Source organism: Natrix helvetica, assembly GCF_964273705.1.
Source record: "Natrix helvetica genome assembly, chromosome: 3".
NCBI lineage: Eukaryota > Metazoa > Chordata > Lepidosauria > Squamata > Natricidae > Natrix > Natrix helvetica.
The window spans coordinates 26,496,842-26,520,935 of record NC_138549.1 but is presented as its reverse complement, the minus strand read 5'-3'; the positions used below and the strand labels follow the sequence as shown (position 1 = coordinate 26,520,935).

At 40.1% G+C, this 24,094-nt stretch overlaps 1 protein-coding gene across 6 annotated transcripts in view; it reads left to right on the top strand.

The window, feature by feature from the left end:
* FARP1 (FERM, ARH/RhoGEF and pleckstrin domain protein 1) overlaps nucleotides 1–24,094 on the top strand; it is a 155,452-nt gene that overhangs the window by 127,261 nt on the left and 4,097 nt on the right. For all 6 annotated transcript variants that reach the window (XM_081949259.1, XM_081949257.1, XM_081949261.1 and 3 more), the window contains exons 17-26: nucleotides 4,207–4,288; nucleotides 5,667–5,904; nucleotides 7,068–7,198; nucleotides 9,329–9,397; nucleotides 11,030–11,119; nucleotides 13,725–13,807; nucleotides 14,153–14,265; nucleotides 15,039–15,202; nucleotides 17,545–17,652; nucleotides 22,609–22,760. In XM_081949259.1, coding sequence (XP_081805385.1) covers nucleotides 4,207–4,288; nucleotides 5,667–5,904; nucleotides 7,068–7,198; nucleotides 9,329–9,397; nucleotides 11,030–11,119; nucleotides 13,725–13,807; nucleotides 14,153–14,265; nucleotides 15,039–15,202; nucleotides 17,545–17,652; nucleotides 22,609–22,760 — 1,230 coding nt within the window. The remainder of the gene's footprint in view (nucleotides 1–4,206; nucleotides 4,289–5,666; nucleotides 5,905–7,067; nucleotides 7,199–9,328; nucleotides 9,398–11,029; nucleotides 11,120–13,724; nucleotides 13,808–14,152; nucleotides 14,266–15,038; nucleotides 15,203–17,544; nucleotides 17,653–22,608; nucleotides 22,761–24,094) is intronic.

Sequence of the window (24,094 nt, the reverse complement as noted above, 5' to 3'; positions counted from 1 at the left end):
GGAAGCAGAATATGACCAATGCCTCTTTTTCCTTTTCCTTTTCCTCATAGTACAAAGATAGATCTTTGCTTTGATCTCAGAGTACGTCCAAAACTCCAGCAGAACAAAAATGAAAATAAAATAAAAGCAAAAGAGCAAATTAAAAATTGATTTTAGGTGGAGCTCGTAGCAATAGCTACTACCTGAACACCAGCTTTCAGGCTACTTAAAGATCAACTTTAAACAGAGAATTCAGATATGTTTGCATGCGCCTTTTCTAAATACCTTGGAAAAGTTAGTTCTTTAACGTATTCGTCAGATGATTTTCATGAATGTGAGCAGGTTTGTTCAGCTTCCTCCAATCTTTTATTTATTTATATATATACATACATACAAACTAGTGTTTGGTCTGGTGATATTACTTACTAGTTCAAGTATGGGTTCAAAAGGTAAAATTAGAGAAGTACAGAATTCTCATTAAAAATGAATTAAAACGTGAATTGGGGAAAAAATCAGCTCATTACTAAACAGAGTAGAAAAGTGATACCCAATGTATGTAGCATGAGATTTGTGGGAAAGAAAATTATAAGGGAGAAAATAAATTGATCCATTCCTTTGCAGACTTGTATGCTTGTTTTCCAACAGTAGAATTGTTATTTCAATTTTAAATATTTTCATCAAGGAACCAGCAACTTGGGACTGGCAACAATTGGGACCAGCAATTTAGTCATTAAGTAAAGCAGTTGTTAAGTGAAACCACCACTGGGCATATAATTTCCTTCAGCTTTTCTTTGCTTTACAGACCTGCAAAGATTGTAAGTGCGAGTACTTTACAATAACTTGTAAAGTTATTTTTTATCACTGGCATAACTAAGAATATTTGCTAAATGAGGACTTTACTGTAGTGTCTGTACATCACATTGACTCTCTGATCTCAATTTTTTAAAAAAATTGAAGCTATTTTATGTTTTTCTGAAGGTATGTTTAAATCCCCTATTTTTCTTGTTTCTTGCAATCTCGGATGTATGCAGATCAGGCATCAGTGCCTTGCTGGCAGCCCATTCTCACTAGAGTCAAGCATTATTATCTTCCAGTATGCAGTTGAATAAATATTACCACATGTTTCTCCAACTGTTCAGTTTTATTTATCCAAAGATTGACTACTTTTATTGTTGAAACCAAGTTAGCAGATTTACTGATTTCAGTGACACGATAGTTTGCAACAACAATAACAAAAAATAGCAAAGTATTTGTGTTCTGCTATCCTTCCAGTATAATCCATTAGCATTAAACATCTAGATGACAGTATTTGGGAAATAGAGTGGAGTTTTGTAGTAGTTTTTCATAGTTTCAAAAGAGTCCACCTGCTACATGCAATAAACCACCCCGGTTTCAAAAGTTGCATGCCTTATATGTGAATATATACAGCAATATGCTCACAGCAAAACTAGAGTTATTTCACAAGGATATTTTTCTGTGTTTGGTAGTGCTTTAGCCAATAACATATTAAAAATCAGGTCTATCCAAGTTTACTGTTCCTGAGTTATTTCTTGTTATTTTCTAAGTAGGATTTTTCTTTCTTTTGGCAGAAGTTAACAAGAAGCCTTGGCAACAGAGAGGAAATCCAAGTTTTGTTTCTCAAGTATGGTGTCATAAAGATTGGATTTAAATGTGGTCTTTGACATGCAAAAATGCTTTACCTTTAGAGAGTCATAGTAAATTATTATTATTTTATGTTAGTTAGTCTTTTTTATATTGTACGATGTGCAATATAAAAGAATGAGTAAGAATGGAAGAAAGAATGATAAAGCCAAAAAAGGAAATCTGTAAGGATAATTAATTTCCAGGGAAACTTTGCTTTCCTTTGCAAAATAAATCTTTGCAAAATCTCTGTTTCAAGACATTACCCAAGTGGTTGAGATGTTGTTCCTTAGATGTTTACAAGTGGAAATGAGCCCAATCCCAGGTTTCATTAAATCAGTGAAAGTTTCCTGTGCTCGGCTCATCCAGGTTTGCAAATATTCGTTATGAGTACATTTTGGAATAGATTTATAAACTCAAAACACCAGATGTTTGACTGCTTTGATCACTCTGCTGAACATCTAACTCCCACAGCACTGTATTTAGCCTAAAGATATTTACCCATGTAGTAGCCTGTGTTGCTATTCTTCTTCTCATCTTTTCATATTTCTCATCTCATCTTTCCTACTATCTTTTCCTATTGGTTTCTTATGATTAATTATTGTAACTATGATTATGACCTATTTTGTATGTACACTGAGAGTTTATGCATTGGAGACAAATTCCTTGTGTTTTCAATGTGTCCAATTCTTTGTGTGTCCAATGTGATCCATGTTCCAAGGTCCACAGAGCTGCTTTTGGAAACATTCCCCACACTATGGTTGGAGATATTTTGGATTCAAACCAGTTGCAGGCGGTACGCCCCGGTACAGGCTTACCGGTGCCTGCCAGGAGCACCGGGTACCATTCCAGTACAGTGCTCTGGAGGGCCCACCCACCCTCCTTACCTGTATTTGAGCTCTTTGGGGCTTCCACGCACGCGCATGGAGTGTACAGCGCCTGTGCGATGCTCCACTGAGCAGGTGGAGTGTCGCAGTGGCATCGCGGAGCATCACAGGAAGTAAGGATGCATGCACGCACTGCACGCATTCATGTGGACGCTGGGCCCCATTGCACCGTACCGGTTGCAATGGGATCCGCAACCCACCACTGATTCAAACTCATTCTTGGGACTCTTAAAGAAAATAAACCCTCAAGTCAAGTTCAGTTCTTGGTCACACCATTAACATATTTATCTAGTATTCTTGGCAATGATATATAAATTATTTATTATTACCTGCCTTTGGGATTTTTTTTTTAAAGTTCCCAGTTTAACTTGTATCCCTGAAGGTTGCCCAATTCAGCACTTCCTAGGTCCAACCCTAGTTAGCTTTTTCAAGATCAGCCCTTAACAGTTTCATGATGCCACCTGCTGTTAACAAAATGTGGGTCTGGCCTTGGGGCTAAAACATTTATCCTGAATCAGTAATTATAACATAGTACAAATATTGTCCAGGTTGTCTCAAAAAAGTGCTAGCTTTCAAAGAATCAAGAAATACCTATTTTCTTCACTATTTGGATCCATATGCAAATAAAATAGTTCGTTTTGTCCAACTTGCCATTATGTAGGAGTATTTGTGGGGAAATCAAAAGGTAATTTCCCCTCCTCTTTCTCCCTTTGCTTCCATTGTCTTGATACATTTCATCTAAAGCAGGAGTTGATGTGCTCTTTAGGAATAGCACATGTTCCACTGCCACACTCTTTGCATCTAGATATGAAGTTGCATGTGGAAGAAATGCAGGGCAGAAGGAACAGGAAAAGGAGCTTCTCTCTTCTTCTTCAGACATTGGTCCTTCTTGGGAGGAGGAAGGGATCTTTTATTTCCCGGGCAACTCTAATTGACTTGAGAAACAAACCGATTTATTTGACATTATATGCATGATTGAGGGAAAGAGGAGAAATCAGTCATGGTTCTTTAGTACTTCAAGATTATTATGATGCAGATGTTAAAATCAGTTATTAAACGTGTGAAATATGTAGATGAACTCTCCTGCTAAAAAGGTAAATATGTGTTAGTCATTCCTGACTCTAGGGGGCAGTGCTCGTCTCCGTTTCAAAGCCAAAGAGCTAATGCTGTCTTGAAGACATCTCCGTGGTCATGTGGCCGGCATGACTAAATGCCGAAAGCACATGGAACGTTGTTACCTTCCCACGGTGGTCTCTATTTTTCTACTTGCATTTTTACATGCCTACTAGGTTGGCAGAAGCCAGGACAAGTAGCAGGAACTCACTCTGTTACACAGCGCTAGAGATTCGAACCACAAAACTGCCGACCTTTTTTATTGACAAGCTCAGCATCTTAGCCACTGAGCCACCACAGCCCTACTCTCCTGCTATAAGAATATTTTCTGGGCTTTTTTTTTTTCAAACTCTCTTTTTTCCTTCATTGCATCACAAATGACAGCCCATTTTGAAGTGGCACCTGCTACTTCCAGTCACTTGTCAAAGAAGGGTCAGGTCTCATACATACCATTGCAATTGCCATCTTGCCTTTTTTTGGTCCCCATTTCCCACAAATCCCCTGCTTCCAGCATTGCCTTATTATTTACTATCTGTGTTCTGTTCGTTACATAGATGACTGACATGGATAATTCTATTTCTGGCAGGGAAGGCCGTTCTAATGCCCACTTGAAAGGAGATTTCCAAAAAATTGGAGATGTCATGCTAAAGAATATTCAGAGTATGAAGGTATGAACTAGATGCAATTAAGTGCTAGCTGTTTCTTGGAAGGATAATCACGCATGAGCTTCTGCTCTATTTGCTCACTGAAATTAAAACTAGTCAATGTATTTCTGAACATTTGGTCTGAAGAGATAACAAATCTGTCTGTGTGAAAGCAGTTCTTCAATTCTGCTCCATTCCAGCCTGATTTATGATCCAACACAAGCATTGAGTGCCTTTTTCCTACACACTATCTCCCCAAGGCCTTCCTACTCTTAGCTGTGCTCAGTCATCCTATGGTAGCTGGATCCACATATTGATTCGTGATATATTTGAATTGTGATCAAATGAATAAAAACATAGTGGTTGAGTTCCCACAGAAAATTAAGCCAAACAGTCAAATTACACTAAGCTTGTTGGGAATGGAGCATTGCACTGGGAAGAAGATACCTTTAGGCTGATTCTGCTCTTTGTGGTGGCCATCAGAGACTTCAAGAATGTATGACAAAGAAGACTCATAGAGCAAGAGTAGAAAATGTGTGGCACTCTTAATATGGTTGGATTATAATAATCCTGGTACCTGACCATTGATTACTTCTCTGGGGCTGATGGAATTTTGATTCCAATAATGCGTTAAGACTTCAGACAAGGCAAAAGTTCTGTAAACGATTCTAGTCTAGATCAGTGGTTCCCAACGTGGGGCCCACAGGGGGGCAATTTGATTTTTAATGAGGGCAAGGTGAACCTTGTTTAAACCAGGTTAGTGGCCTTTTAGGCTTCCTCCACATGAGTAGAGTTCACTTTTTGAGTAAAATAAGAATTATATGTCACACCGGGGGAATATCAGGATTTTGGAGATGCTTAGGTGGGGCATGGCCAAAAAAGGTTGGGAATCACTAGCCTAGATCATTTCTGTGAGTTGGTTGCCCTTCTGCGTATCCTGGGAACTCTTCGTTAGAAAAGCAAAAGGGTCCCACACTTTTTACACCTTGAAACCGGACTTTGCCAGTCATCCCAAGTGTAATTGAAGGTATAGCTCCAGGGGCTTCACTTTGGAATTACTATGAAGGGGCAACCAAAGATAGATCCTTCTCAGTCGGTCTCCCGCACACACACTTCTAGAACCTCCTTGTGAAAGCTTGTCTAGCCTTTTATCTCATCTTCTTTCAACAGTGGACAAGACTCCTCTTCTCAGATTTCTAATACCTGCCGAACCCCCTTGAAAATTATTATCATCTCTTCTAAGTTTGATTCATTGGCATATTGTATTACAGTCTGGCTTTTATTGTGTTGTTGTTTTTTCAATCAAAAATTGCGTCATAGCAGATATTGTGTGGAAATAAACCTAAATAAACAAGTCTTTCCTACATGGAGTTACCTTCTTTTTTCTTTCTCTCTCCTCTAGCAACTAATGGTTCATTTGCGAAAGCACAGCGAAATTCTGCTAGAACTGGAAAATGGAATCAAGAACTCTCGCAGGCTGGAGGCCTTATGCAGAGATTTTGAGATGCAAAAAGTCTGCTACCTTCCCCTCAATATCTTTCTTCTCAGGCCACTGCATAGGCTGATGCACTATAAGCAGATAATGGAAAGGCTCTGCAAACATTATCCACCCAATCATGGGGACTTCAGGGACTCCAGAGGTAAATGCATGAACTCTTCCTGTAGCAATTCTCTTAATTTTTAATTTTGGAGGAAGTGACTTGACTGCTTTTTTGTAGAGCAGGAATGTAACCTGGGTAACAATGAGTACTTTGCATCTTTTAACAGGAAAAAAAAACATTTGTTACAGGGAATTAAAATATGCTTGTTTGTTTGTTTTCTGCATTTGCTTTATTGTTTCTGTTGAGTTTTAGTTATAAGTCCTGAGTCTTTTCATTTTGGCAGCATTATAAATGTAATAAAATAATAGCAACAATAACACATGAAGTGGGAAGGCAGTAAATGAGCCTGGAAAGAAATTCCTTGAGATTAAACAATCTTACAGAAAAGAGCAGGCAGAGTGAATAATCAAGGACTATAGAAGAAAATTCTAGATGTGTACAATCAGAGTAGATTTACTTTCAGGCTTATGTGCATGATTGAAAGGATCTTATAAATGCATAAAGGTGGTAAATATGTCAAGTAATTTGTTCTCGAATACAGATACATTATGCCTTGGCTTCAAAGCGCAATGATGCCCTGATCAAACATATTTTTAAGCGCAGCTATAAAAATGAGATTTTTTTCTTTAAAAAATCACATTATTTCAGGAGCCAAATCAGTTAAGTCTATCAAATAATTTATATTAGTTCATTAGTAAACATCCATGGAAACTCATGATCTCCAAGTGAAATTCGGGAATATTTTGAGGGGGCAGATTCAACTTGAAACTGGAAGTCTTGTGCAGTGGTGAAATTCAATTTTTTTTACTACCGGTTCTTGTAGGTGTGGCTTGGTGGGCGTGGCAGGGGAAGGATACTGCAAAATCTCCATTCCCACCCCACTCCAGGGGAAAGATACTGCAAAATCCCCATTCACCCCACACTTCTGGGGGAAGGATATTGAAAAATCTACATTCCTACCCCACTCTGAGGCCAGCCAGAGGTGGTATTTGCCGGTTCTCCGAATTACTCAAAATTTCCGCTACCGGTTCCCCAGAACCTGTCAGAACCTACTGAATTTCACCTCCGGTCTTGTGGCTATAGATTCTATTTCATTGTTCACAAAATGTTAAATATTGCATATTTCTTCTTCAAACTTCTAATAGAGTAGCTCTACTTGATGGCACAATTTCTTTGTTTGTTATTTTTCCCTCCTTTCACAGCTGCTCTGGCAGAAATTTCAGAGATGGTGGCCCAGCTCCATAGCAGTATGCTAAAAATGGAAAACTTCCAGAAACTGCATGAACTGAAAAAGGACTTGATAGCTATGGACAATCTGGTGACTCCAGGAAGGGTAGGTATCCCCACGATATTTGGAATAAAATATTTGGCTGAAAAAATGAGCAGTTGTAGGATACTAGTCAGAATGAGATTGCATCTTGTGTTGCTGTGGGCTGTTGGGTATGTTTTCTCTAGAACCTACAGAATTAAATTTTTTACTATGTTAGATTTGAGAAAATCTGTTGATTGAAACTGTGCTTAAGGTAAGCATGTCTGAAACAGATGACATATCATTTCCTCATTAACATTTCTGTTGGCTAGTGCTAACTCACTTCTCCAGATTAACTTCACCATTATCTGCCTACTTTCTATTCACTTTTCTATCCAAAACTGATACATTTTTCAGTTTCCCTAATACTTGACCAAAAGTACTAGCTTTTTCTTTTCATCCAAACTTTGGTGGCCCACAACCCACATCCCAGGTGACCTCCCCTAAGAAAACACTCCTGAGATCCCTAACCACAAGAGAAATCAAATCATATAAGTACAATTACAGCATATAGAAAGAATAAAGCTGAAAGATACTCTCTACCGACAGTATCGAAAGTCACTGAGGGCTCCATTAATATCAACCTGGATGCATTTTCTCTGATTAGCTCCTGGAATCAATCCAGGCCATTTAAATCTCTGTAGCTAAATCCAAAAGAAGAAGGTATGTTTATACAGTCTCATAAAAATGCTCTCAATTGTATTTTATACTGGTACCACTAAAAGGGGGGACTAAAATAAGTCTTTTCCAACTCTTTCTCTTTGGTTGTATTGGCCTACAACTCTTATTTATTCTTTGTCAGCATTGATGGCCAAACTAGCTACATTTGTCATCATAGTAGTAATAGTTAAACTATCATATTTGAATATATCCTGCTCTACTTGCATAGAAGTGGTAGAGTGGTAGGAACTCAGTCTTATTTCTATTTATTACTTTCTATTGTATTGTTTTAATTGCATACTGTACTTTCTTCTACTGTAGAGTTTCCTTTCATCCCCAATACCTGAGTGAAGAATTGGCAATTCCATTTAGTGCTTTCATCCCCTGATATTTTTCATTGCTCTTCCTTTAATGTCCTATAATGGATGAGTGGAGTCAATGAAATCAAATCTAATACTCTTGTCTACCCCATACCAATGACTGTCATTTATTTATTCATTACACTTAAATCCCAATCTCAGAGCAACTTTCAAATGGCTATCTGGTAGGACAGCCCTTCTCTATCTTCATATGTTTTCAGTCTGATAGTTTTGTAATGTCCTGTCTAAAGAGAGAGAAGTAGACAGATGGAGGAATTCAATCTCTCTTTCACTCTGTCTCTCTTTTTAAATTATTATATGCAAATGATATATACATCTAAGTTGGGCTGCTGCTGGTTCAGGCAAACCGGTGGTTCCAACTAGCAGCTGGGAGCTCACACTTTTGGTGCTGGGCAAACTGGTTGTTACATTATGTGACGCCCACCTCTGTCAGGTACTTTTCACTTTAAAAATTTGCCTCTTCAAAACCTTGGTGTGTCTTATACTCCGGTGCGTCTTATACTCCAAAAATATGGTACGTATGGTGGAACCCAGAGGAAGGGCCTTCTCCGTGATGGCTCCCTCCCTCTGGAATATTATCCCTCCAGAAATTAGACTGGCTCCCCCTCTGACCTTCTCTCAGAAGGCCCTGAAGACGCGGATTGGCCAGCAGGCCAGGAGAAAACCAGAGTGGACTGGAGCCCATTAAATGGCTGATATGATTGTGTGTTGTTGCCGAGGAGTGGGGGTGGGAGGGTGATTATTATTGTATTCTTTTTAATTCTTCTACGTTGTTTTTATTTTCTGTTAGCCGCCTAGAGTCACCTTGAACAAATGGGCAGCTATATAAATTTTCCAAAATCAATCAATCAATCAATTTCCAAAAATATCCTTTGGAATGCAGGGGGCACAAATACAAAAACCCTGTCTAAAATGCTTTAAAGCATGTGTCTTTTTCCAGGATCCCGGGACAGCTGAAATGTTTTGGGAAAAGGCATAGATGCTGTGCTCTCTGTCTTCCATAGCACTTTTTTGGGAATTGAATTTAAAATGCTGCTGGCCTTATTAATTACCACCCATGCCAACGTTCAGCCTGAGGTCTGATGTTTTCTATTTTGTGTCTGTTCCTCCACAGGAATTTATTAGGTTGGGTAGTCTCAGCAAACTGTCTGGAAAAGGCTTACAGCAGCGGATGTTCTTCTTGGTAAGTGACAGGAACTGCTTAGAATGTGTGCAATTAAATACAATTGTGCCCCAAATGCCAAGGGAAAAGGAAGGGGGAGGAAATTCACAGAAGCAGTAAGATGCAAACTGTGGAGTAATCTAAAAAGAGACCTGCAGCTTTCTGTTCTCCTGGATGAAAGGAGGCTCAGCCAAATGTTAAGTACACCAACAATAGATGGAATAAATATCGGAAACGGAAGCCTGTCCCAAGGTCACCCAATGGGATGCTTCCGTTTCCTGGGAACTGTCCACAGGGTTTCACTTTTCTTTCCTCATTTCTTCCTCCCCTCTGCCATTCGCCCACCCTGCTGCTCCCCCCCCCCCCATCACTCCCTTAACTCTGGGCATCTAGCTAAGCAAGGCCTACACTGTGAGATGGCAGGCTGGACAAAAACTTGGACCACTATCTTGAAAGTGCTTTGTAATAGGATACGTAGGTCTACATTGAACTGGACACAGCCCTGTGATAAACTTTATTTTGGCAATTTAGGCTAAACCAGCGGTCCCCAACCTTTGCAGCTTGGCAGCCCCATGGGGAGGATGGGAACCAGGCCGCGTAAGTGGTGGCCAGCACACACGCGCACAGCTGAACTTGCACAAGCAGCGGGCTGATATGCACGTTCATGCAGGCATAGGTCACCGTGTGCAAGTTGAAGTGTGGTGCATGTGCACATGCACTGGCCGACTGTGGGTGCAAGTTGAGCTGCGCATGCATGCACGCAGGCCCACCACTCTTGCAGCCCCATTGTGGATAGGCCGTGGCCCGGTAATGGGCCACCGCTTAGGGATTAGAGACCCCTAGGCTAGACAGTCCGTAGATCATAGATTTTTTTTTATTAACTAACCTACAGGACAAAGCTGATTATAAAGCACAAAGTATTATCACCCAGCAAAGAAAAACGCCTTTATAGATTTACCATGACTTCTGATTAGAAGTCAACTAGTTGGAATATGACATGAAAGTATTTGTTCTACATAGAGAATAAATCTAAATACAGTGTAGAAAGTAGGAGAATGAGCTGAGTCTTCCCGAGAACCAAACCAGTCCCTGTCTGACTTTGGCCACTAAATCCTGACATTAAAAGCTTACAATATGGGGTAATTTTTTTGTCATTCAACTTAAATCTCCCATAGAAAAGAAAGATCTGCATGTTTTATCTCAAGGAAACAAAGCTAGCTTCTAAAATACCAGCATTTATTATTACTCTTTTTTGAGCAAAAGCTCCTACATCTCTAGTGAACAGTGATGAAGATAAGTATTTGTGTGTGCTTTAAATAGTTTTGGAAGAAAACGGAAAACTATTGCATTATCTTAGGTACTGGATGGAATAATTCTCAAAATTGTGATTGGGTGAATATGGTTTTCTCCCCTGTTCTTAAGGGCTAGTTCAGATGATTGACCCTCTGGGTTAAAGTAGCTATACTGGGATAGCAGTCCAAATTTCATGCATGTTATCCTGCAAAGAATGTAACTTGTTTATTAGATCTAAATGATAACAGGTCTGCAAACGCCAATGATCCCATGTTCAATAAGTCACAATTAGAATATTAGATGTAGTTAGAGTTTGCTATTTCCTCTGTTCTGACTATATTCTTGCCTGCTATGTTTCAGTTCAATGATGTCTTGCTCTACACAAGTCGGGGCCTAACAGCATCCAATCAGTTCAAAGTTCATGGGCAGCTTCCACTGTACGGCATGATGGTAAGTAAATGCTGAGTTGAGACTGGATTAGTTACTGCTGAATCTCTTAAAGTGTAAAAGGCTGTGGATTATATCCACTGTTTAGAAATGTAAGCCTTCTCGATTACTGTACTCCGAATAGAATAATTTGAAATTTGAAAGAATAAAATGCAGCTGGGAGGAAACCAAAAGTTGGAATGAACTGAAAGTTTAATGGATTTAAGTTCAATCATAGCCATCTTTTCAGTTCGTGGGAATTGTTATTGTTGGGGGCATCTTGCTCCGTAGCGCAGCTTTTGTTAATCTTTTCCGATCTGAAGCTCCATTAGGTTCTAGATCAGTCCTCTGGAGACTTGCATGAGAGGGTCGATGTGAGCATTTGCTTTTAAATGTTTATACCCGAACATCACCTCCTACCAATACAAATTTATTCAGAAGATAACGCAAAAGCAATGCACGGAATTTGCGCACAGATGGAGATGTGGAGGGAAATGAAATTTCAATTTGCCACAGTGATTTGTAGCCCCTTTGCTGGCAGAAAACAAGCCAGAAGTTTCATGTCTCCCTTCCAAGAGAGTGGGAGGGAACCCATTGTGACCTCACTGCAACTCCCAGCAATTTTCGAGCTCTCATGTTAATCAGCAAGGCTGGTCCCTTCCACACAATGGAGAAGAGCAGTAAAAGGGTGGAGACCGTCGCCCTGTTGCTTCTACTGGCAGCAACAATATGAAGCCACATTTTCTTTGCTAGAAAGAATGAACGCTATAAGATGCTGCTCACATAAGAATGGCAGCAGGCATAGATCACTCACAGTTTCTTTTATGCCACCTGCCAAGCTCCAACATTTTTCAGCAATGCATCCTTTGAAAATATTCAGAACATTTGCCCTTAATTTGACATCTACCATAGAAAATTAAACAGCTGCCTGTATTTCAGCCCTGAGGTTGGCCTATCTTATGCCAAGGGGGTGGTGCATATCATTCTGATGCCCATATTCTCTCTTGGATTGATTTATTTTTCATTGTGGCTTTAATGCATGTGGACACACTCCAGATTTAACTAGAGCAGTGGTTCTCAACCTGTGGGTCGGGACCCCTTTGGGGGTTGAACGGCCCTTTCACAGGGGTCGCCTAAGACCATCGGAAAACACATATTTTCGATGGTCTTAGGAACTGAGACACCAATTTTATGGTTGGGGGTCACCACATGAGGAACTGTATTAAAGGGTCGTGGCATTAGAAAGGTTGAGAACCACTGAACTAGAGTGAGTTTTCCCCACCCCTAAATAGCTTTGCATTTTATCTCATCCATTAACTCTGCATACTACTAGGAATGGCTAGTAACCTTGGAGCAGCAGACTTTCAATAACTATTCTTGTGAAATCCTTTGTGCTCTGTGAGCTTATTTGTTTACTTGCCCAACTAGGTAACCTCATCAGTGCTAGCGACTGTGGGGTAGGGTCCAGCAGTGGGATCAGTGGTGGGTTCCTGCCAGATCGCACCGGATCGCGCGCTCCCTTTCGGCGCTAAACCCGGAAGTACGTTCTTGCCCCGCCCCTGGCGACGGGACGACGCTTGCCCATGCTTCACCAGCTCGGCTGGGACCAGAGACGTTTCCTCAGCGGAGCGGAGTGTCTGAAAGGGATGCAGGCTCAGCCTGCCAGGCTGCCACCGCTCCACTGAAGACATTGCTGAGCAGAGAAACGTCTGCGGTCCCAGCCGAGCTGGTGGAGCGCAGGCAAGTGTCGTCCCGTCGCCAGGGGCGGGGCAAAGGCGTACTTCTGGGTTTAGCGCCGAAAGGGAGCGCGCGATCCGGTGCGATCCGGCAGGAACCCACCACTGAGTGGGATCTACTTACCTTCCCTAGCAGTTCACAAATGTGAGCATGCACATGTGCACACTTCCCTCCCATGAACGCACCGCCTTCTGCACATGTGCAGAAGGTCGCGCATTACATCAGGGCGGGTGGGCAGAGCCTCCTGTAGCCACTGCTACCGGCTCGCCCAAATCAGAGAAAACCAGCTGAATACTCCCTCTGGTAAGCTCCCTGTTTCTATACAATAGCTTGCCCTGCCCAGTGTTGGGAAGGGGGATTTCTCCTTGATAGTTCTATGATGTTGGTATTGTTTTCTGCTTGATTGTTTGTCTGGGCCCAACAAATCTGGATTTGGGCTGATTGAAAGGATGTGTTTTGCACTTTGTCTCTTTCAAATGGCGTATAAACGTGGTATATGTCTATAAGTCTATTGATGGCTGATTTGTCTGAAAGTCAAGCTTCCGGTCTAGGATTCTCACAGTTTCCCAGTTGAAACTATGGTTGAGTCTCTTCATAAGTTATGAAAGTAAGGAGTTTTCAGTGTATCTTCTGATTACTAGTCAGTGTTCATAGATGTGCTCTGCTAGGTTTTGTTTGTTTGTCAGTACTAAATAGTGGCTGTTGCATAGTAACAGCTATAATTATTTATTTCCAGAATTTCCATATTGGTGAAAAGAAAACACTTGTTGCATTCCTAATGAAAAACAATCAGACCGTGGTAGCTTGAATTTTTGCAAATTATTATCTACACATGTTTGAAAATTTATTTTCCTATTGCATGATGGTGTCTATATTTTTTTTATTTTCTCAGATAGAAGAGAGTGAAGAAGAATGGGGGGTTCCTCACTGCTTTACACTTAGAAGTCAACACCAATCCATTGTTCTTGCTGCGAGGTAATTACCTTGAACCATCTTGCTTTCTTGTAATTTTATCTGGTTACAAAGATGTTTATTGCCCCCCACCCTCCAAAAAAAAAAGCCGGAAAGCAGGATTTGGCTTAATTTTGCCCATCTTCTGAAGCTCACTGATACTTGCCATGAAAAAAACAAGAACTACCATTTCGGCGTTCATAGGAGGCTGTGAAGACCTTTTCCCAAAAGTATTGGGCTAGGATGGGGATAGAGCTGGGAGGCCTGGCACCTGAAGGGAAAGGTGCTTCTGTTTTTATCTTTGCTTTTATGTGTTGTGTGAGCTGCCTTGGATAATGAAAAATAAATCAACCTCTGTTATTTTTCTAGTAATCGCATTGAAATGGACAAGTGGACTGAGGACATACAGATGGCCATTGACTTGGCAGAGAACTGTAATGATCCTGCTTCTGAATTCCATGGAAATAGCCCACCTGACACAAGTAAGTCCAGACTCCAGAACCAGGAAAGGTGGAGTAAATCCTACCGCTCCAAAGTATCATTATATGTACAGAGCATTTTGCAGGGTCACTGCTTTAAAAACAAGGAATATCAGTATAGTCTTTTCTTATCTAATTTCAGTTCAGATAGATTACACGGCAATCGATTTGTGGGTATCAAATCCTATATTAAGAATTTGAGAAATGTGGTTAATAGTAGTAAATGGAATAGTATGTAAAGTAGTAAATGATATAATACTGAAATTAAAGAATGCCTTCCGTGTCCCAAAACAATACACTTAGTTCACTGAACTGTGTACTAAGTCACTCTTATTTACAGCACAGAATTACTAGGGCCCAATTATAAATCAGTGTTGCACAACCTTGGCAAATTTAAGACTTCAGCTCCCAGAATTCCCCAGCCAACATGGTCCATGCTGGCTGGTAAATTCTGGGAGTTGAAGTCCACACATCTTAAACTTGCTACGGTTGTGAAATACTGTTATAGATAATAATAATGTTCCTGTGCACGACCGCGTATTGGATTATTGATTAATCAATTGGCCCTTAATTTCTTGTTGGGATGCTTTCCTCAAGGAAAAAATGCCTTCCTCCTTCCATATTTCTGTTTTCCCTACACAACCAACTCAAAACACTAATATGGCTTCTTCAACCATTTTGGAGATTTCCCCATATCAGAAACAGTCTTTTGCTTATGATTTCATGTTCCATATACAAGGGGGGAAAACAAGAGGCTTTTTCCATGCATTTCATAGAATCCCCCGAGGAGCCCACTGTAGACCAGGAATCGGAAGACGATCTCAATGCATCCCGCACCTCACTTGAACGTCAAGCTCCTCACCGTGGCAACACTACGGTGCACGTCTGCTGGCACAGAAATACCAGTGTCTCCATGGTCGACTTTAGTATTGCGGTGGAGGTATCTGGCTCGAAATGGCTTGGACTGCAGCTCGAAAGAGCCATCTTCTTCAGGCACCATTTCCTTTCCAGTCGTTGCCCTCTTGGTTAATTGGAAACTATTAAGTCCATTCAAAAGACATGATTTTAACAAGCGATTTATGAATAATTTGGATTTCCATGTGATACCTTTCATACTTCCAAATTAATTTCCATATATTGATATCAAGAGGGGTTCTTCTGAGTATTTTTTTAAAAAATCCTCAGTGTATTTGGAAAGGGCAATAAGTCTATCCGCTGCAGTCTGAAATGTGTATTCCTATGCAACTTGTTTTATTTTCTGCTGTCTATTATTCTCTGGAAGCCTTACAATATTCTCCTCTCAGCCTCATCTGCCTCTCTCGTGTTTTCTTTATCAGAGGAAATCTCTCTGTGTATTTTTAAAGATGCATTTTGACTGTAGCTAAACCAATTTGACACAGATTAATGAGGTATGGAATCCAAAACATTCTCATCTCAAATCAGTGAAATTTGCATGGAAAGTATATTGCATTCTCATATCAACTCATGTGAGCTCTTAGGCGGAACCCTCAGTATTTAATTTTATCAAAGGTAAAGGGGATATTTCTTGGAGATCATCATTATTGTTCTGCTTTCAGTTCTTCTTCATAAAGTAAGCCCCCCTTCAACTCTGTTGAAAAGTAGAAGGAAACCGTTCTTCTGAAGCACATACATTTTCTATAAAATTGAGTTCAAGAGGAAAAAAATAACATAGAACTTCATTTAAATTAGAAATTGGTTTAGCTTCTTTAAGGTACCTGCAGACACCCATTTCCAAAGGAATGCCTCTAGGTTGTTTTGGCTACAACGGGGAACACATTGGATTAACACGCCTTAGTTTTATAGAATACAAAGGTTCTATAGATTTAAAAATAAAATTTTTAAAGAACACCATCTTTCCCTTGGATTCAGACATACCTGGTTGCAATTCCCTCCAAATACATTTGGTTCTTGCTTCTGAGTGTGTGTGTGTTGCATGTTCTATCAGAATCATCCTAATACTTCTCCTCTGGAGATCAAATGTCACAGCCAAATTGTACTCACATATTTGGAGTTTATCACATCAAACAACCTAGAAGCAGATCCATGTGCACTCACACATCTGTCTTTAGTTCCACAGCTTTTCCCATGACCAGCAAGTTACAGTCATACTTTCCTAATTCTGTGTTTAATGTCACATCAGCATTATAGTTTATGCTTTCTTTCTGTGTCTTTCCTTCTTTCCCTCCTTCTTTCTCTTTTTCTTGTGGTAGAAGACCCTCTCACTGTCAGTGACTGTCCTTCCCCACCTGTTGGACTGATCAGTGATCAGCGGCCTGTTTCCATTTCATATGTCTGCTGGTACCGAATGCAAAGCCTGTCCTTTTATGATACCCTTCAGAAAATGAGGTAACCAAAATCAAAAAGTAGAGAATTAGGACTACATGTGTGTTATTGTAGCCCAGTACACACACATCCTGCCTGGTTTTTTTTGAAACTGGAATGGGTCAAAATGAAAGCTTTCAAAACAAAGTAAAATGCTTGTTAGTCCTGTTGACAATTTGGAAGGCAGTAGTGTTTGCTTTCAGCTGTTTTGATAAGAGTGTAGTTCATTATGCTGCTAAACGTCAAGCAGAACAAAAAAAGAATAAAAGTTTTCCACTAAGAGAACAAAGATTCAGCAAGATTGATTATTTTTAAGCTAAAGTGTGAGTTTATCTCCCCTTTGTTATAATCATTGGATGTGTTTGATATTTGGCATCTAGCTTCTTTCAAATATATGTAGACACACGTTGAATCCAAAGCACCTTAATTTAACTATTTCACCAAAAAAAAGTTGTCTAAAACTTAATTCAAAGCAAAGCTCTCATTTATGCAGGTTTACAATCTACCTATGTTTTATCTATTAAAATCAGTGGGGATTAAATTATTGTGATTAGGCTAGGAATTTCAGGCCTAGAACATAAGCTGGAGTCAAGAGACCATTCCAGAAAAAAAGCAAGGGCAAAACACTTCTTTAACTTTGCCAAGAAAACTGCATGTCTGCCAATACGAGCTCAGTTTGAGTAGGGCTTCTAATAAGGTAACAGCAGATAATTAATTTCTTGCTAGAATCCACTTACAAGCCGACCTCACTGAATAAATACAGTTCAGAAACTTGAAGTGCAATCTACTACCGTTTTCAACAGAAAAAAAATAAACTGTTCCAATTTAGGCCGGGGGAAAATGCCATTCTACATGAGTCTTGCCTGCTTTCCATCAACTTGTTTTACCATCTCTGTCTATTTTATTTCGTTTGTTGTACTATTTCCCTCCTTTTTTCAGAACCAACTTTCTGGAAACCTCCTGCGAAAATTCAAAAACAGCAATGGGTGGCAGAAGCTTTGGGTAGTATTCACCAACTTCTGCATGTTTTTCTACAAATCTCACCAGGTAATTTATTCTTCTGAAAGCAGAAAATAATCTTTATGTTAGGTTTTTCACATTAGACAATTGAAATGCCACTTGATTAGCCTCAGGAGAGCTAGTATAGATAGTCTTTGACTTATGACAGCAATTGGGGTAAGGATTTTCATTGCTAAGCTATGTAAAGCCAATGTAAAGCCAGACTGGATCACTGAACCATGGTAATCCGTGTAGTCCTGGTTATTACAGTCATTAGATGAGTCAAATTCTTACCAACTTCCTACATTCAACGGTCTTGGAAAAGGCGGTAGTTGTAAGTCACTCATGGGCAGGAGAATGGCTGTTGCCAAGTGAGAGATGGAACAAGGGGGTATGGGGAACAGTCAGAGAGACAGTGTTTTTGCAGTGCAAGGGATTGTGCAAGAGGTGTCACATGGATTGTTGAGAGTGAGGGGCTGTGTGGATCGAAAAAGATGGTAGGGGGTGTGAGAAGATGAATGAGAGGTATGGTGTGGGTCGGTGAGAGTGCAAGGGAGTGTGCTGGAATATTGCGTGGATAAGGCAGAGTGTGAGGGGATATGCAAGAGATGCATGAGGGGCATTTCATGGATTGGGGAGGATATAAGAGGGTCCATGAAAGCTGTTGTATGGGTCAGGAAGGATAAGGGACTATGTGAGAGGATGCACAAGAGAGTCAAGAGGAGTGCAAGGGGTGTGCAAGAGATGCCATACAAATCAGAGACGGTGCGTGGGGACAGTGTGGGTTGGGGACGATATACAGTCTACACGAGTGGCTGACGCAGTGCCATTGCAGAGGATCTGGGGGAGGGTGCACAAGTGGGAAGACTCAAGTGACTGGTGACCTTCCTGCTGGCTTCCCCACAGACTTTCTTAGGAAGCCAGTGGGGAAGGTTGCAAAATGGCAATTGCATAGTTGCGTTGCGTTTGGCAACCGATCATAAGTGCAAATGGGGTTGCCAAGCACCCAGATCGTGATCACGTGACTGTGGGTGTGCTGGGACTGCTGGAACGCCCAAGGACTGGTTGTAACCACCATTTGTTCAGCGCCATTGTAACTTTGTTGCTGATAGTTGCTGATTTATTTATTAGGTTTTAATCCTGCTTTTATTACTGTTTATAAGTAACTCAAAGTCGTAAGCATACCTTAGTCCTTCTTTCACTTTTTCATCACAACAATGTTGTGCGGTGGGGTGGACTGAGAGAGAATGACTGGCCCAAAGTCACTCATCCAACTTTCTAAGGCCAGACTAGAACTCACAGTCTCCTAGTTTCACACCTGGTGCCTTAACTCCTAGACCAAGCTGGCTCTTAGCTGAATGAATGGTTGAACGGTTTTGTTTTGTTTTTAAATAGTATTTATTACATTTTCCAACATTTAAAAGGCAAAACACAAATTTACGCTTATAACAGCTTTTCCATATTGGTATCCATATTTTTCGTAACAATCCTATTTACAAAAAAATCTATCTCTATATCATGGTTTAATCAGGTGGTTTGAATGGTCAGAAGTCAATGACAGAATGTATTAGAAATTTCTGCAATGAAATTGTGCATTTCCATGAATGCTGTTTGAAAGCAGCTATTCTGTTAATGGTGGCTTTGGTTCATACATTTCATTTCTCTGAGGAAGGGTACACCCAAGGATATTTGAGATTAATTAATAGGAAGCACTTTACAGAAAAAGGATTAGCTACAGGGATAATTAATTATAGATAGACAATTTGGAGAGAAAAATCAGCACTGAATTCTACAGTTTATTCTAAAGGCACTTGATGGATTTTTGAGAATTCCAAATGCTTCAGTATTTCAGAATTGGGGGGTTTAATTGGAAGCGTATGATTAATAACTCTGCAGATTAAACTATTCCAATTTTTATCAGCTAGCCATACCCTTACTGGGATTTGAACCTGGGCTGTATTATATCTTAGGCAGGAGTCTTAGCCACTAAGCCACAGGCTCGCCTCCTTACCAGTTGAGCCAGGGAAATAGGTATGTATTTGTGTTGCAACCCCTGGTATGCCTAAATATGGGAGGAAGGTCACTCTCCCTCTTTCTGCCTGCATGGTCTTCTGTGATGAGCCAAAGGACAGAAAGAGGGAGTAGTGACCTTCCTCCCATATTTAGGCATACCAGGGGTTGTAACACACGCACGCACGCACGCACGCACACACACACACACACACACACATATATATATATATATATATATATATACACATACATACACACATACATACACACACACACACACACACACACACACACATACATACATACATACATACATACATACATACATACATACAGTATATAGGTACATTCCTGCCTGCCCGACCTCAAAAGAGAAGCTATTCTTAGTGTGGTATTTTGCTACTGGAAAAGGTTAAATTTATAGAAAGAAAGTAGCAGTTGAAACGATGTCCACATTTACATTGGCACAGATATGGCTGTGTGTGATAAACAGAGGAACTGAACAGATTGGGAGCAGATGGAGCACAGAAAATCAACGAGGGAACGAAATAAATAATGCAGTCTTAATTCTTTCTGCTTCTTGCCTTCTTGTTCCATCCAGTGGTTTCTTTATGGACTCTGTGCATCACACGTAAGAGTGTAAGCCTATATAGCCTCCTCATAATGTTAGACTTTGTAGTCCTCTTTCATCTATTGCACTGTCTAACAGCAATGTAATTCTTTGCTTCGTTCCTATACCATCACTATCTTGAGGATCAGAGCAATCATCTGAACTATGGGCTTTTTCTTGAGAAAATCCTTATTCAGCTATCTTCAAATACACTTGTGATGTCAGCTAAGGAGGAGGTTCAAGAAGATGGTGCTCTCCCTATTTCTCCTTGCCATGGCTTTGATGTGCTTCCTGTCTTATAGTCTTTAAGATACTGTGCCACAAATGTAGGAAATGCTGTAGTTAATTACTTCCCTTGGACAGAGATTTCTTGTGGAAACTATTATGTGTGGAGGGCTTTTCTTAATAGTCTAAATTTCGTGGAGCAAGCCCACCAAAGCTAGTACAACTAGTCCAGAATCCCCATCACTAAGCAACGTGGTCATAACATTCAACATTGCCAAGCTGTGCCACTTAGCAATGGCAGTTCCTGCAGTCTCATTTGTCATTAAGGGAGCACATCATGTGACTGAGACTTCCAAATTCCTTCCAACCTCCTCATTGACTTTGCTTTTGGGAAGCCAGTAGGGAATGTAAGGAATTGTACTTCCATGACCATTTTCCTGTTAACTTGCACACCACATTATTTTTCATATATAGAAGAACTAACACTTTACACTCAGTCTTTTTCTCTGTGATCTCCCTGCTCTGCCCTCCTTTGCAGAGCATAGAGATTGAATAGAAAGAAATTTCATGAAAATATGGCAAGCTGTTTCCATTGTGCATTTGTGGGCCCTGGCTGCAGACTGCCAGGACAGTTGCCTTGTTTTTGATGTGTAGAAGAACAAACAGCTTACTCTCTTGCAATCCCTTCTTCTCCAATAACTCTGCTCTGCAAGTAGGTGGGAGAAAAAATACAGGTCAGACTCAGAACACTACATAGTGACTGTAACGGGGTTCATGAACTGAGGGATACTGCAAAGATAACAAAGGGTTATCAATTGGTCATATGATTATTTTCTCAGCACCTTTGCAACCTTGAATGGTTGCTGAATGAGTAGTTGATAAACAAGGACCATCTGTATGTACTGTGGAAACTGTGATTGCATCAGCTCAAGAAACAGATCAGGAACAGAATTGCCAGCGGATGAAGGTAGTCCTCCAAGAATCTACCATGAACCATAGAATATTCTGACTATCCTCTCCATTCCATATAACTCTACAAATAACCATTTAAAGGCCACAGAATGATGAACAGCCATTCCTTTCCACTTGCAATCTAGTCAAAAATAAATACAGTAGACATTAGGAGAATAAGAAGTTATGTTTCCAGCCACCATGTTACAGGGAGTGTACTAATTGTCCCAGTAGTGATTCACATTTAGATGCAATTTGTGTGGAGTCCCTTTTCACAGAAACCTTTTCTCAGTTCCAATGAGATACGGAATATGGGGAAGAGACTGCCTTCTGCACACGAGAGTAACCTTTTTGTAAATGACTAAAGACCCAATTGTTTCCTAGGGGTTTAATTTAGGAGGTTAGGTAAACTCTGCTGTTGTTGATTTTTATGAGCAGAGTCTTTGTTTTATCCTTGGGTGCTGCTCAGAATCAGCTGTGTGAAATGAGCAGTTACATAAAATCATGTAAATTCCTTCATTCACTCACAGAGCTCTGAGTGTAGTGGTGAAGGTGCTGGCCAAGAAACCAGGAGACAGGGAGTTCTAGTCCCACCTTGGGCATGAGAAAACAGCTGGGTAACTTTGAGCCAGTCACTCATTCTTAACTCACTAAAACGGGGTTGTTTTTCTGGGGAAAATAGGAAAGGGAATTGGCATGTTTGCTACCTTGAGTTCTACATGAAAGAAAAGATGTGATTTAACAAAAAACTAAGGAAAGAGAATATTGGGCAAATTCCAACCCATAAGTATCTGTACCAGTGGTAAAATTCATTTTTTTTTACTACCGGTTCTGTGGGCATGGCTTGGTGGGCATGGTGTGGCTTGGTGGGTGTGGCAGGGGGATACTGCAAAATCTCCATGCCCACCCCACTTCTGGGACAAGCCAGAGGTGGTATTTGCCGGTTCTCCGAACTACTCAAAATTTCCGCTACTGGATCTCCAGAACGTGGCAGAACCTGCTAAATTTCACCCCTGATCTGTATAGTGCAAAATAAGAAGCCAATGTCATTTGGGGGAGGACTTTCCTGGGTTTTGCCTTTTGCCTGGAACATACTGGGATTTGATGGTAGGAAAATAATTTTGAAGCTCTTTGCATGCAGTTTTGTCAATTTGTGAAGTGGGGCCTTTGCTATTGCCACAACCTCTCTTGCCTTTTGTTTTTAGGACAATCATCCCTTAGCTAGCCTTCCTCTCCTTGGCTATTCTCTGACCATTCCTTCTGAATCTGAGAACATTAATAAAGACTATGTCTTTAAGCTACACTTCAAATCCCATGTGTACTATTTTAGGGCGGAGAGTGAATATACATTTGAAAGGTATGTTTGTTTACTATAATTTTTACTGCATACTATGCTGTTAAATTCTATCATTAAAAATGGATGGGTAATAAGTACTGTTATAATACAGCCAATTTAAATAAAGCAACATGACTTCTGTCAGGGAGTTAAAATATCAAATTGTTTGTTTCCTGCAAAATGTAAGTTGGGTGCAGACTTTTCCAGTCCAGACCCAAGAATCTCTCAAAATTATTAAATCACATTTTAGCTAATCTCGTGCATTGTTTCCAAAATCTTATATTTGTCTTAAGACGTCACAAGCATTTTAAAAAGGACTAAAATCTGGTAACATCTTGTGAAAGAATATCAAAACGTTGTGAAACGGAAATGTGAGGCATCTCTAAAGTTTTGAAATGGGGAGTAGGGATTGTAATTTTAAAAATTCCCCAAATATTTTGATAATTTTTAATGAGAATACTAAATCATTGATATAAAGAATTTATCATGTTTGCAATGTGTGCAGAATTATTCACCCAGGAAAGGGAAGATTTTATAAGGCCGCTCATACCCCACAAGTTATTACAAGGGATTCATTTTTGTTGAGAAACAAAAGTTAGGAGTATAGTTCATACTGGGGGGGAATAAAATGTTCTGTGCATGACTTAGATCTAAACTAGTCTGCCTTTCAACCCAGACATGTATATTTAGGATATTATGGCCCATAGATCGTTTATTTACATGTACAGCCTGAAATGTGATTGTGCGGGACAGAAATTATCTGGGATGGAATTGGTAGGTAAGAGTAAGAAACAGCCAAGAACATTAGCAATTTGAATAATCATTTCCATCTTACAAAAAAATGAAAAATGTGGTACTGGTCTTGTAAATTTTCAAACTTTCTGTAAGATAAAGGTAAATATTCTGTAGCAAAATGTATTTAAATAAATGTGCCTTGCTGTGTAATATAGCTAAATTTAATGTACAAATGGTGGTTGAATGCAGGATTTCTCAAACTCCAACTATTTTAGAGTGTGTGGATGTAATGATGGCTGGGGAATTCTGGGAGTTGAAGTATACACATCTTAAGCCTGTTGAGGTTGAGAAAGTTCTTGCATGGAACTACTACTACTCTCTTTTTCCCTCTGCCATCACACTGTTCAGAGTGTTTTAAGTTTTAAGCTCTTCCATATGAGATGAAAATTCCCATGCCTAATTGATTGTCCCAGAGAGATGAACTTGAAATGGGTGGAACAAAGATTGGTATTCACTTTTTTTCCCCTGTATCCCACTGTGGTCCTCTTAATGTTTAGCACGGCTACTAGGATGGAAAAGGCAACCTATGTCTTTGGGACAACCTATGGGAAGAGTTATCT